This window comes from Balearica regulorum, chromosome 1, assembly GCF_011004875.1.
Source record: "Balearica regulorum gibbericeps isolate bBalReg1 chromosome 1, bBalReg1.pri, whole genome shotgun sequence".
NCBI lineage: Eukaryota > Metazoa > Chordata > Aves > Gruiformes > Gruidae > Balearica > Balearica regulorum.
The window spans coordinates 62,466,791-62,481,627 of record NC_046184.1 but is presented as its reverse complement, the minus strand read 5'-3'; the positions used below and the strand labels follow the sequence as shown (position 1 = coordinate 62,481,627).

The window sequence follows — 14,837 nt, the reverse complement described above, 5'->3', positions numbered from 1 at the left end:
TCAAACTGGTTTAGTTTTGAGGTAATCCACAGGATTACCTATCAGAGGTGCTTCTAAAATCAGGGTAAAAAAAAAAACAAAACAAAGCTAGTAGGTACATACTTCATTCTGCTGAAAAACAAGGAAGTAAATTAGGAACCTTCTTAAGGTTCCTACCTGCTGGGCTTCCATAAAGCTTATTATGTATTTTGTCATATCCAGTATGGCATTCCCCAAAACTATGCCAATATTCTATTTTGCAAAATATAGCATTTATAAACCATAAAAGCACAGTCTGATTCTACAAGCCATCTCATGCTAGGCAGACAAATATACACACACGTATGCCATTTCTAAAAATCCTGGGCAACTTCCTGAATTACCTTTATTTTTAGCTATCATGCCTCTGCAGTCTGTAATCTAACTAATGCAGTTTCTGTATCTGTGTTTTACAAATAAAAAAAAAAGAGCAATATTCCTTATTTTAGTAAAGAGCAATATTCCTAATTTTTATATATTCTGTCTATTTTTATAAATATTTAAGAAGTAAAATATCTATTTAGAAGGAAAAGAGCATACTTGTAAATACATGAGTGCCAAAATAAAAGATTTTTTTCCTTAGCACTTTAGCAACAATAGAAATAAAATACAACAGGAAATAGGAAGCCACTGAATTGTTGTTGAAATATTTCTTCTTGTTACCTTTGTCTGATAGCAAGCAGTGTGAAGCATTTCAAGTTAAGTGTCATGACATATATTTTTAAAAATCCTTCAAAAAATAACAGGATTACTTGGAAGATGGAAAGAATAATAAAAAAAAAAAATCAGCTGCAGGTACCCTGTTTTCCAAACTAAGCAACACATGACTCAGCAATGGATAAACTTCTCATTCTAGGCAGAATTCACAGCTAGAAACATCAATAGGTTTTCCACAAGCCAGGGCAAAGATAGATCTGAAAATTAAGTTCACACACTGAAATTGAGAACTGCAGTAAAGATCTTTTGAACTTCTAGGGCTGTGAAGTCCCTCCAACATTAACAGCTGTCTCTCACACCTCAGTTTACCATTTCTGTTTTATGAATTAGTTGTCAATAGCCATGAATTTTTTTTTTAACCATGTATTACATAGATATATACAATGTGATCACACTAAGCTACTAAGTAAGGAACACTTCTTTTTAATACCCAGCTTTTTCTGTGGTTGATGTTTCTCTATATAGTGTGAAGATTTTTAGACCTTACAAGTTTCTTTAAAAAGAAAAAAAAAAAACACAACACCCTGAAAACCCCTTTAAATTATTAACTGGAAAAACAAAAGCTCTTGCATTAAAATTATCCTCAAATGAGAGAAAAATTTCAAGACTCATTCTGCTTTTCAGCTACTGTGGCTGTTGAAAATGTGATTTAAAGGGTAAAGTACTGGTACAGCACCTGGCTGTGCATCTCTGTGCTGCTGAACAAAGCACTTCAACTGTAAACTGCAAGCATATTTTTTATCTCATATATTGGCACTTTTCTTTGTACTGAAAATCAGTATACAAAGCAGAACTCCTTCCATAGACTGTAAAACAATCTTGCCACCTCACAACCTCATACAGCCTTCACCCATCCTGTGTAGCTACCTGGTTTAGCCAAGTACCTTGAATCCGCAGTTATGTATTTAATAGTGATTTTTCAGAGAAATTCACCTCCTTTTTTTCCACCCTGTCCAAAAAGATGTGAAATAAACCAGTATTTGTGTAAGTCTCCCATGTGGGGCTTTTCACCAGGGGGGCCCACCTGTTTCTACCTCAGAGCAGCAAGGGAGACTTGGGTCCACACCACAGCCACAATAGGTTTTGAGGGGAAGCCACTGGGATGTCAAAGGCTGAGGCGCACCGCGGTGTCCTAACCCTGTTCCTCACTCTCCGCCCAACCACCTTTCATGCCTCTACCTCTGCCCTGCGATGGGCTCTTCTCGCTCACCGCCTCACCCCCGTGCAGCGCCCACCACGGCCGCCGCCTCACACGGAGGGGACCCACCAGCGGCGGGGAGCGAGGGCGCCTCACACAGGCGTGAGGGAACACCGCTTCGCCCGAAACCCCTCACCCCCGGCAGCACCACAGCCTCTGACAGCCTGACGCAGCAGACAGGGAGGACACGACGCGGTCCAGCCTCAGCAGCTGTCACCCGCGAGAAAAAGGCGGGAAGGCCACACACGGCCGGAGGGGCGCATGCGCAGTAACACAGCCCCCACAGGGCCCTCAGGAGCAGGACCCGCGGCCCAGGTCGGGCATGTTGTGCTGGCTCAGCATTAAACTCGTTTTAATCTCACCTGCCTTGTTTTGGTTTTCACTGGATGCTGCTTAGTAAGTTTATGCAACATCTTTTGGCTATTTTTGCTGAAGTTAAACAAAATGCCATGAACTTACCTTCGAAACTGCTTAACCAAAAATGAATGGCTGACAGCTGAGCTACCTATGCAAACTACTTGCACATAACTTCAGCAGGAAAACTGTCTTGAAATTTCAACCGAGTTTTTCCAACTATTTTGATTAGAATGCCAAATGTTTAAAAAGCCCACAGATCTTAGTCTATTTGCTAGCATGAAATACAACCTTAATTAAAAGTGCTTGCATTTTTACAGTGATCAAAAGTTTGATTCTACTTTGAGAATCCATTCATACTTCAAATTAATATTAAATTATTACTGTTGAAAGTTTTTTAAGGGAAAAATAAGAACTTTTAACATAAGGACTCATACATATTAATGGCTAATTTATCAAAAACAGACAAAACTTATATCACATTTTAGTTCATTTCAAAGCAAACCAAGTATCTTACAATACATATGCACATACATTCTGTACATCATCTGCTTACAAAAATTAATGCTTTTTTGAATACTGCTAATACAATTAACTGAAGATACACCACCAAAAATTTCTGCTTGAAAAGATTCAGTATCCTTTCCCACATAAAACCACACTATTCTGATGTCTCAGCAAAATATAGGGCCAAACCCTGGTAAATTTGAAAACACCAAAGCTTCATAGGTCAGTACAAATATTGTTTTCGGAAGTGAAACACTGCTCCCATACATTGCTACATTAAAAGTTTGTTACGCATTCATATAGAGAGGCACTTTTGCTTTTGTATTTACAATGCTTGTAAAATTCTGTACCTTGATCATTTTCATTTGATTACAACCCTCTCTTTGTAATCAAGTCAAGAAATAACACCACTTTCTTTGGAATATAATACACAAGATATATAAAGTATCTTTCAAATAACCATTAACTGTTCTTTTACTGTGTATTTTTTTTTATTAGCACACGTTTTTCAAATCCCAAGTAAATACTACAAATAGGGGGATGAATTGTCACTGTGCTTTAAAGAATGTCCACATCAATAAATGTATACTAAATCTAAATTACAAGTTACATAATTCTCAATTTTCCTGTAGGGCTAAAAAAAAAATTAAAACCAGCAGCAACGACAGAAATTTGCAAAATGTTTTGGAATGCAAGATCAAGGACCTGTTAAGCTGATCCCAAACAACTTTGCCTTCCAACATTTTATCTAGTTGGCAACATCCACTGCAATAAATGCAGCTAGATTTCTTTAGGTAACCCTTTTTATAAAAAAGGATAACATGGCCATAAACTAACAGTTGTAAAGTAAGATCTGTTGAAAACTGCCTATGTACAAGTTTCCTGCAATTATTTTTGTTGTTGTTTTGCATTGTCACAGCTCCAGCAGCTTGTATATCATGAAGAGTACTGCGGAGATTGTAACTGTAGATGCGTGATTTTTTTTTTTCTTCATATCAACGCAGTTAAACATCAAACCATAAAAGACACTTGAGAGACAGATTTTAAATGCTTATCACATCTTGAGGTAGACTGATCTCCAAAATAAAGCTCTTCTACACTTTGATTCGTTCATGACCAACTTCTTTTTGGATCCTTCTCCTTGGAAAAATCTTTCGTTTAAGTGCAATTAGCTGAGGAGAGAAAAAAAAAAAATACAATATTTAGTTCTCTGCTGGGCTAGAGGTGCACAGATGGTCAGGCTTTCATCCTAGAAACTATAAAATCTGTGCCATCCATGGTAATTAAGTCAATACTGCTCTTTTTCTTCACTGCATAGGAAGAGAGTTATTTACTCAAATTCATCTATTAGTCATGCACATTTCTACTGGACTTCTCAATAACCAGAATACACGCAGAAAGCGAAAAATACAGTATGCCTATATTCTGATTATTTTAAAGTTAATATGTGAATTTAAATTAATATATCACAAGGCTACACTCAGTTTCTAAAAGATAAACACAAAGCTGGCATCTTAAAACAGTATTTATATACCTAGCTATACTACTGAGTTAAGTATCCCATTCCAAAACCAAGTTACTAACGGAGGGCAAGTTTTCCAATATACACAAAAGGCTGAAAATCAAGGGAAAGATTCATGCAAAAGTTACAAGTGGGGGAAAAAAAAAAATAATCAAAAGCCAACCTTTCAAGAATTACACCCTCTTCATCAGACCACGGAAAGGGTTACTTAAGGCCCCAACCTGCAAAGAATTACCCATATGATTTGTTCCATTGACTCCCTCTAAGTTTAGCAGGATTAATCATGTTCAAGAAAGCCATTTTATGCTTGCAGAAGCGGAGGGTTTTGTTCCTTCGAGTCAGATTCAAAACCTTTTGAATTCAATAGGAGTCTTTGCAATTACTTAGGGATGAGATTTAGATAAGGCCTCTAAATACCTTAAGATTCTCTTCAGGACTAGAGTAATGCTATTACTTAAATTTTCTTCCTGTGAACTTTGCACTTTTACCAATATGTGTGTTAAAAGCCCCAGAATTTAAAAAAACAATTACTGATTTTGAGCATCCAAATTTAGCACACTGATGATGGACTTGACAGTCACAAGGAACGTGAAAAAGGAATACCACAACTCCTTCCTCCATATGACTCTTTTCAAGTCTCAACTTGATGACTTAAACATTGAAGCAACCCAATCATTACTCATGTAACATCTTTGCTTCCTTTATGAAGGAAAAATCCTAGCTACTCTTCAAAACCTATTTAAAAAACCCATCTTACATTATCATGAAGATACAGCAACCTATTAAATGTTATAGATTTCATAAGAAGATATTAATTTTACCTGTTCAGCAAAAAATGAGATGACTGTAAATACAATAAGTGTTACAAGAACACAATGGGTCCAGAATTTGAGCTTGTCTCTATATGCCCTCCTGCACAAAGAAATAATCAGAAAAACAGCTTCATATATTATAAATGCAAAGTTATAAACTTTAAAGAATTTCCATGAAACAGGCAAAGAAATTTTTTTCCAGTACTTAAAGGGTGGCTACAAAGACGACTGAGACTCTTCACAAAGAGCCACACAGAGAAGACAAAGGGCAACAGGTACAAGTTGGAGTGGGAGTCCTCAAAAAGGGAGACAAAAATATGTCTACTCCTCCAGCCCAAATTTCTGCAGTTAACTGCTGAAATGGGTTTATCCCTCACTCCCTCTGCCACTGCTACAGCAGGGCTTGTAACACTACTGTCCACGCCTATTCTGGTCATCTACGATCCATTTGATTCATTCTGCAGTTTCTCTAATTATTTTCTCTTTCCTTGCTAACAGCTATTTCTCATAATTTGCTGATCAACAATGAAATTACTGTACCAGTCATCTTCTCTCACTCTTACGACCATACCTGCCAACCTTTTGTTTGCATTTTCAACTACCCCAGTTTCTGAAGTTATCATTTATGAAATGGCAAGAGGTAAACACACACAAAAATTTCACACATTAATGTAAAAATGACACACACATGTATCTTTTCTGATGATTATCCAGCTGTTTCTGCTGACAAAAAAAAATCACTTAGTGAGAAACGTAACAGTTTATATCACCCTGTGCAACAGGCATTACAAACAATAGGAGGTTTTTTTACATTTAAATAAAGCCAGAAGTCCTGAATTACTTCTTTTTCTTAAAAAAAAAAAAAAACCACAAACTTTTTCTTTGAAGTAGGTTAGGGCCAATCAATGAAATGTTAATGATTTCATGAGCACCAGAAAAAAGCCAAATCTTGCAAACCTGAAATTTTAGTCCATTCAAATGTTTGCATGTTATTTTCAATGTTAAGTCCTTCATGACAATATTGGGGGGGGGAAGACTTGTAGCAATATATTCTATAATTATATGCCCATCACACTGGAATAACTCAAAAAGAATCTGTGTAACATACCATTCTTGGAGTTCATGCATGTGAAGGAAACGATTCCGATATTCTCTTGGCAGTTCAAATTGGGAGGGTATGGGAAACATTGATTCATAAAAATCCCTAAGCACCGCTTTCACTGTCTGAGCATCCTTATGATTGTGATCAATATTGTCATTTAGGCAAACAAATTTTCTAGAAAACAAGAAGTCTTTGTTAGACTATTTCCTTTAACAATACAGCAAAGGTATTGGCAAACCAAGAACACAAACAGGATCCTTTCAAACAAAATTGATAGATTACCCTTTTAAAACCAAATTGATATATATTATACTGGTAATCAGTTTCCTTACTGTTGCATTATTTAAAATTAATTTGATTTTAATTCTTAGAGCACCAAGGTTGACAGCGAGTCAAAACCTCTGAGGAATTACACGACAAGCCACATTTCTCCCTTCTATTTATATAATGCTGCCATCTAATGGACACTAGTATGCTTCATCCCAGAGGCCACCAAGGATACAGACAGTAGGTCAGATGGCCAGCATTATGATTTGGGTAAGGGCTTTTATAGTTTTAAATAAATTATCAGAAGGATCTTTAATAACAGAAGAGCTCCACTGTAGGAGATAAACATACTAAATTATTAATATTTTATTGTGTACGCTGCACCCTTCAGAGAAGGTCAACACAAAAACTATAGAAGATTGCACAAAAGAAGGCAAAGCTTGGTCCCCAGGTCTTTGAGTTACTGAGAACACTATATAAACTGGGCAGAACAAGACTTGAATCACAGACCCGAAGCTGAACTTGCATAAGTAACCAAAATACAAACAGCAACAACCTGGATAGAATTTATGTGGAAATCACTGTGACCAAATAAGCATGCTCGTAATAACACCTCTTGCAGAGAGTTGCTACTCATATAAGAAACACAACAATCTAAGTTACTGCAAGTTAATGAAACTAAAGCAGCAGCTAGTGTGCTAGACTGCTATGTACCCTTGGCCATTCTGACCTGGTGCTGGACAACAAAAAATCCCTTTCCCACATATGGGCAAGGTTATGTGCTTTATTTATATTGTGAGATACAAGACCCTTACATTTTCCCCAGAGGGAGAAATCGTATCTGGTGACATATGCCTTGTAATTGCTAACCTTTGTAAATAAGTAGTTCTGGTCAGCTGTATTCTTTATAGTATGGTGTGCTCTTTCAAAGAGCAAAGTTCAGACTTCCTACATGAAGCTGGAAATAAGCAGAACTCTAGAGCATGTAAATTGGCTTACACAGGGCATTACCATTTTTCCTCTGTATTGAATCTGGCATAATTGGTAACCTTGCTCTAGATGATTACATGCAAAGGATAAACAGTCATTCAAAATTGCTACATCTGAGAAGAACAAATACTCTTCAAAGATGAGCAGGCTATGTCTACACTATCAAGTAATAATATGCAAAGCAGCTGGTTATGGCAATCATATGTCTACACTATAAGCATTTTGGGAGTTCACTCTGGACTGTCCCTGACCTTGTCCTTTGGACTGGTAGCTCATTAGCCCTGGAAACACAGTAGCTGTACTCCTGGAGCGTACATCCCTGTTTAACTTCATCTGAATGAGATGCAGTTTACAGACTAAGAGGTTGCCATATGTAGCAAACCAAAGCACAGTAAGTTGGAGCGATGAGGATATTAACTTGTTTCAAATGGAAAGGTTGTTATAATCCATCCAAAAGAAACCAAATCTGAAATTCCTTTGGGTATTCCAGAATTAATGCCTAGACGATTAAGGCCCACTTTTCCTTAAGGATGCAAAACAAACATTTTGGGCAGATCAATAAGTGAACAATACTTTTAGTTCATCCCAAGAGAGACACTGAATACCTGTTTTTAGAGACTGTTCTATAATTATTATGTTGTTTTATATGCAGGAAAGCATGGCATAGCAAAGGAAATAGCATGCCTACATAGCCATGACAGCTCTCCTTTGCTAACAAAATGACTACAGCACTGCACTGCAGGAAAACAGCCCAAGCAATTGACTCAACCTCACTTCACAAACCAGCAAACAATCTGGGACTACAATACACTATTGTTCTTTCAGAGGGGAAAAAAAAAACCACAACAAAAACCACAAAAGGGTATGCACATATGGAGTCTCAGGTTGAGTCCATAATAGCATGCCAGTGCATCATATGAAAATTAGGGAAGATTCAAGACAGAACAGCCCACCTGCCTCATCTTGCCTGCTGAGGTTCCTGAGACTAGACTAGACACCCTTACTCAAACACATACTCATCTAGGATGCAATCATTCCACAGAATAGGCAGCTCTATTTTAAGTTGCTAAAAGGCCTCAATCCATTATGCACACTCATATCACAACCAACACAGCATGAGGATCAAGTCTGACATCAGCAACCACCCTTCAAAAAAAGAAGCCAGTGATTGCAAGCATGAACTTGAACACTGAAGGCGAGAAACTTACATTATGTGCCCTCCTTGGGCCTAACAGGCAGTTTGAAATCACATCTCTATTTCAAGAAAAAGTTCTAGCCAACAGATGAAGAAATGGAGGAGGAAGGGGAAGTGGCAGGATGAGTTAGGACACTGCCCACTTTTGAACCAAGTCATTGTGGGAAATGGAATCCAGGAGCTATGTGGCCAGAAGGCACTCTTGTTAAGCAGGAGCAATAGTTACAAACCACCTTGGCTGCAAAGTATCTCAAGACTAGCATTCCCCTTTCTGGGGGAATGGCCTAGACAAGCAGTACAGTGTAACAGGCAAGTGAAAACCTGCTCTTTATCTACAAATGCAAATAATGGTGTAGCTTTACAGGCAGCTGAGATTACCCAATAGCTTGCAGTGACCTGCAAGAGGAGGTTTCACTTTCCCTGGTCCTACTTTCCTCCTTGTTCTACTTTTTGACACTTGTCAGACCCCTCCTTGAGACTAAACTCATTAAACTGGCATAAAACTCTTTAGTTTTCTGAAGACAGAAGCAAGATGTAAGACAAGAGTGTGCAACTGAGACAAAGGAAGGAGAGGAGATGGGTGGAGGCACTGTCTCACTTTTAAGACAGCTGGCTATTAAATTATCTCACCATGTCTTATTGAACCCCACTCTTAGACAATGGGCTCAGGACTACAATTAAATGCTTCTGTGAAGCAGATTCAGACCTGAGTCTCAAATACAGCATACTTTGCTTTGCAAGGTGGTTGCTGTGAAATGTGTTCCAGGACATTTCTTTTCCCCATTTATCTCACAATCATTTGAGGAGCCTAATTCAACACTACACAGTCTGCTCTCAGATTTGGGTATCTAAACCTTTCACCATTGCAGAGTGGAGAAACAGAGGACTACCTTCTGGCTTTGGATGGTTTCTCACCAAATATTAAAAAAATAACTAAATTAATACCTCTTGCCATGTTGTCAGAGAGCAGGAAAGCATAATGGATATGCAAAACTGATTTTGTAACAAAACAATCCACGCCTAAGTTTTATTTTAAAATTGCTACATAAAGCAGATCAAAATGCTCTTCCTTTAAAATAAAACCACCTGCAATATAAACTGTATGCCCTCTAGAATGGCAAAAATGAAAGCCTTAAAAATAGCTGAAGTTTATCTATAACTTTTCAAAGGTTTTAGATATATAAAAATGTAACAGAAATTAAGGAGATAATCCCTATCATAACACAGAGAACAGCCATTTAGCTTCAGTTAAATAAAAAAAATAAGTACTTTTGGTTAAAATTGGTCTTGCTCTGTAATACACAGTGTGAAATACATTGCAAAAAATTATTTTTCAATGCACAAACAGTTGAAGCAGAAAATTAAAACCACCTCAAAACTTCATCAAAATCAAGAAATAGGATACCTAGGATTTTTTCGTATGTCATCCAGCTGACCAACCACATGAGAAACATTTGTGCGAATCATTTTGAAGGCAATTTCCTCTTCTCCCATGATTTCAAACCTTATTGTTAAAAAAAATAAAATATAATCACCTATTAGTAGAACAACCTAAAGTCAGGCTCAATAAATATTAATTCAATATTTTATTGAATAACTTATTTTTAATCTGACTGTCCAATCTTCATTAGAATTTATAGTTTGATTTCTGTAAGCTTTGGAATATATAGTTTGATATAGTATATTTACATTTTTCAGCTAATGTTCTTGTACAGAACCACTTTCCTGTATTCATTAGTAGCCACCCATAAACCAAAGAACTGAATTCTAATAAAATTATGTAAACTACAAGTTTTGACATAAAAGTAACATTAGTCTGAAAGCAGACCTAACACTTACTATGCTTTTTAAAAAATACAATTTACAATCCAGACATGAGAAAGCATGTTCTTATTATCCAATCCCAGAAAAATCTTAAAATAAAATTAGAAGAGTATATAAAACTGCAGCCTTAAATACAAATAAAACCATCCTCACCCACCTAATCAGTAACTTGCAGACAAAACAAGTATATGGAATGCAGAAGTATATAATTTCTGAAGGCTATCTTGAGTTTAAAAGGGGGTCAAATAGTCTTTCAACAGTCTTACTAGAGGCACCACACTTAAATTTTTCACCTTTCTTATCTTCATATAAGAAAAGACCCTGCCTGCCCCTTGAAGTCTCACCTAAGAACATACTCCATTTATGAAGATCACAAAATTAATAATATAGTTATCCAATACTGAAGTTCAACAGAACAAAAGAGCAGCTTATATCTTAAACTGACTATAGTAATGTGTATATATATATATCATTAAGCACAACAAATCCTTGCTTCCACCCCAATGTTTTTCAATCATCTCATTTGTTGTGTTAGCTTTCCAGTTTTAGCATAAACTCTCCTGGGAAGAGAACTCTTTATAAAGCTTACAGCACAACTTGAGGTACTATGAATGAACATATAATAACGTCCAAAAGCTGCCCTCAACAGCATCTGCAACCTTCTTTCATTCTACAGTTTAATTTAAGTTTGTAGCCACTCCTGGGGGAACCGCACACTTCAGAGACTCCCCAGCCCTCTCCCCTGCCCAACACTGCTGGCAAGGCAATGGACAGGAGACAAGGCTGTAAGCTCCACACCAAACAGCCTCACTGGCATGCAATTAGCTTGCAAGTTTCAGAGAAGAAAGATCTAAAGAATCTGATGTCAGGCAGATCTACACAAATACAATTATTCAAAAACAAACCCATGGTCACAATAATCATTTGTCCTGCCCTTTCCAAAAGGGGAGGGAAACCCTTTTCTTGTCCCCTTCCCTTCCTCCCTGTCACTCCTCCTCCTTGCAGGAAAACCACGAGGTAGTTGGGCTAATGTGCTTTTTCTTTTCTTTTTTTGAGCTTCAGTAGAAGAAAGGATGAAGCAGATTTACAACTTCTAGGTACAGGACAGGCTCTTTCCTCTTTTTTATGCTACTTTAACTGCCCTCGCTCACTACACATAGTCAATTTTTATAGCCATCTAAAGAGAGTCTGGCTTACTCTTGTACAACACAAATTAGGATCTGGCCCTAGATGACATAAGTAGCACAGAAATATCTAGTCTACTAAATAAGAAGCTATGAAAAAAATCACATCATTCTGCACAACGTAACTACATAAGTACATATCAGTATGTTTCTTCAGTTCCACTGTTAAAATAACTTGAGCTAAGATGTGTTAACACAAAATCTTTGGTCATGTATGTATTTATACCTCTTCTTATTGCTTTATAAAATGTAGCATGGCTTTTCACAGGACTGTAACAACATACCTGTATTTGTTTTTGTCCTTGTATGCCTTACGAATTCTGTCAGTCACAGGTTTGCAATTAGTCACTAGGTTTTTTGTTACTGGAGGCTGGAAGAAAACACTGCTTAGATTATAGGTTACTGAAAATTAGAGAGTCTGTTATAAAGATGTAATTTGCAGGAAATTTGTATTACAACTAGAAATGTCTGCATATACTTTACTCTCCTGGAATGAAAAGCACTAGTTTCTTGATCAACTGTTGAGGGGAAAAACAACCAAGGAAAAAAAGATACTGGTGCATATCATCATGATTTCCTATGCATACAAATATTACTTGAAAACTACAGATTTTTTTCTTTGCAAAACCACTGCAACTTCTAGATTTCATCCTCAATAAAATATTCAGAAATTTTAGCTTATTTGACAGCTGTCTTTGACATTCCTCTGGTAGAGGCCACCAGTAACACTGGCCAGGCAAACTCTGCAGAACAGCTGATACACGTTAGGCCTTATTTCTGTCATAAGCTATGTTGAAACAATTCTAAGAAATAAAATCCCTATTCTCAAGGGATATTTCTATGGTAGTAGACTCATTCCAGGAAATTTAGCTGTTGCAGACAACAGAAGTAAAAATAAATTAGGCCTCTGTGCTAGAACACTACTTTGTCACTAGTTGAACTGACTGATCACGTTAGTACATTAAGCATTATTGCTTAGATTAGTAATATTTTACTAACTCTCCAAAAAGATGTAATGTCATTCCCAACCACTGAGACTTATTTTTAACCCCATCTTAAAACATATTCATGTCAGCCATCCTTTATTACCACTCTTCAAAGTTTTTACTTCACAGAATTTTGCAAACTGAATTGAGAGTCATAAAGAGGCAAAATGAAGTAAGGCTACACTGGATGTAATGTCCTCAGACTGTGCAGGATTCTCAAATTCACACTTCCATTTCTTCAAATCAGGCTGACAGAATGGTTTTATTTGGTACATGTAACTTCACTGGAATTCAGACTTGGGGGAAAATATTTTTAAAACCTTGTAACATAGCCTGCTAAGAATACAAGGCAGGATAGGTGTCCAGAGGGGAGAAAAAGAAAAAAGAAAGAAAATAGTCCATGTCCATATACATTTATCTACCCACATATTGTGGATCTCTGTACTATGATTTGCACATGCTGGGGATCAATAATGCTCTTCTACTACCCAACACTTCATAATAAGTACTCATCAAAATTATTTTTGCTTTGATACAGCATTGGTTTGAAGCTGTACAACACCAGGTCACCAATTTAGCAAAGACCATGCATACATTTTTTTTCAAATGCATAGGTTGATGCAGGGATTCTCATTGTAAAAGAAATCTAGGTATTAGTATCACATCTAAAGATTCTAGATTCCTAAATTCCAGCAGATTTTAATGAGAATTTAACCACTAAAATAGAAATTAAGGACTTAAATCCTTAAGGAACATCTAGTCCTAAGACCTCAATTTTCACAGAATCGAAGAAAGGTTTAGGTTGGAAGGGACCTTGGGAACTTATCTGGACCAACCTGCATGCTTATGCAGGGCCACATAGTGCCAGTTGCCCAGGACTATGTCCAGATGGCTTTTGAGTATCTCCAAGGATGGAGACTGTCCACAGATCAGCAACCTGCACCAGTGCTTGGTCAGCCTCACAGTAAAAAGTGTCTTAATGTTTAGAGGAAATGTCGTGTTTTCAGTTTATGCCCATTGCCCCTGGTCCTGTCACTGGGCACCACTGAGAAGAGCCTGGCTCCATCACCTTTGTGCCCTCCCTTCAAATATTTATATTCATCAATGAGATCCTCCTTGAGACTACTCTTCTTTAGACTAAACAGTCCTGGCTCTCTCAGCCTTTCCTCCTAAGAGAGATGCTCCAGTCCCTTAATCACCTTCATGGCCCTTCACCAGACTCCTTCCAGTACATCCATGTGTCCCTTGTACTGAGAAGCCCAGGCCTGGACCCAGAACTCCAGGTGTGGCCTCACCAGCACTGAGTAGAGGGGAAGGATCACCTCCCTTGACCTGCTGGCAACACTCCTAACGCAGCCCAGGATACCACTGGCCCTCTTTGCCGCAAGAGCACACTGTTGGCTCATGTTCACCTTGGTGTCCACCAGGACCGCCAGGTCATTTTCTGCCAAGCTGCTTTCCAGCTGGGTGGCCCTCAGCATAATACTGGTGCTTAGGGTTGTTCCTCCCCAGGTGCAGGAGTTTGCACTTCTCTCTTAACTTCAGCTCATCTTTGGAAGTTAAAAGGAGTTAGTCTAAAGCCTTCAAATTCAGAAGAATTATTCTACAGATGTCCATCTGATGGTTTGAAAGTTCTAGTCAGAGAGATATTGGGCTTACTGTCTTTTTGGTTCAGTGAGTTTTCTTAACAAGGATGACTTTTTAAATCTCATATATAACATTCTAAAGCTCAGCTTTTCTCTGTTTTTGAAGGAAATAAATGGCTTCATAAGTTAGGAAGTAGCTTGTAAAATTTTCATTTTATAACACGTGCTTCGCGTACACAGAAGTAAAAAATTTGTAAATACTTTCCTTGTAGAAATCAAACCAGCTTTTCAAGCACAGTAAATCTATGCTCAGTAAAGAAGCCAAGCATATTAAGACCAACGTTTCTTACCAGATTGGGATCATAATATGCTTCCTGAGTTGGTGGAATGACATGGATCTGAGTGATGTTGGCAGGAAGAGATTTAGAGCAATTTATTAGCATTTGTTCCAGACTGGTCAAATCCTAATAGAAAGAGAAGGGAAAAAAAAGATAATCCTCTTTTGTCACTGACATAATTCTAAAAGTCCAGGGTGCACAAACATATTTAATGTTATCTACATAAAAAATTTCCAT

The 14,837-nt window shown here is 37.4% G+C and overlaps 1 protein-coding gene across 7 annotated transcripts in view; it reads right to left on the bottom strand.

Moving 5' to 3' along the window:
- Window positions 1-2,755: 2,755 nt before the first annotated feature.
- Window positions 2,756-14,837, bottom strand: part of GNPTAB (N-acetylglucosamine-1-phosphate transferase subunits alpha and beta) — a 45,470-nt gene continuing 33,388 nt past the window's right edge. For 4 of the 7 annotated variants that reach the window (XM_075754927.1, XM_075754891.1, XM_075754900.1 and 1 more), the window contains 6 exons: window positions 14,613-14,726; window positions 11,975-12,060; window positions 10,088-10,186; window positions 6,237-6,404; window positions 5,138-5,228; window positions 2,756-3,966 (listed from right to left, as the gene is read on the bottom strand). In XM_075754927.1, the coding sequence (XP_075611042.1) occupies window positions 3,889-3,966; window positions 5,138-5,228; window positions 6,237-6,404; window positions 10,088-10,186; window positions 11,975-12,060; window positions 14,613-14,726 (636 nt within the window). In that variant the 3' untranslated portion in view covers window positions 2,756-3,888. Of the gene's footprint in view, window positions 3,967-4,479; window positions 4,538-5,137; window positions 5,229-6,236; window positions 6,405-8,440; window positions 8,634-10,087; window positions 10,187-11,974; window positions 12,074-14,612; window positions 14,727-14,837 lie in introns of those variants that run through there. The other 3 variants (XM_075754881.1, XM_075754919.1, XR_012835752.1) reach the window with 3 other exon arrangements.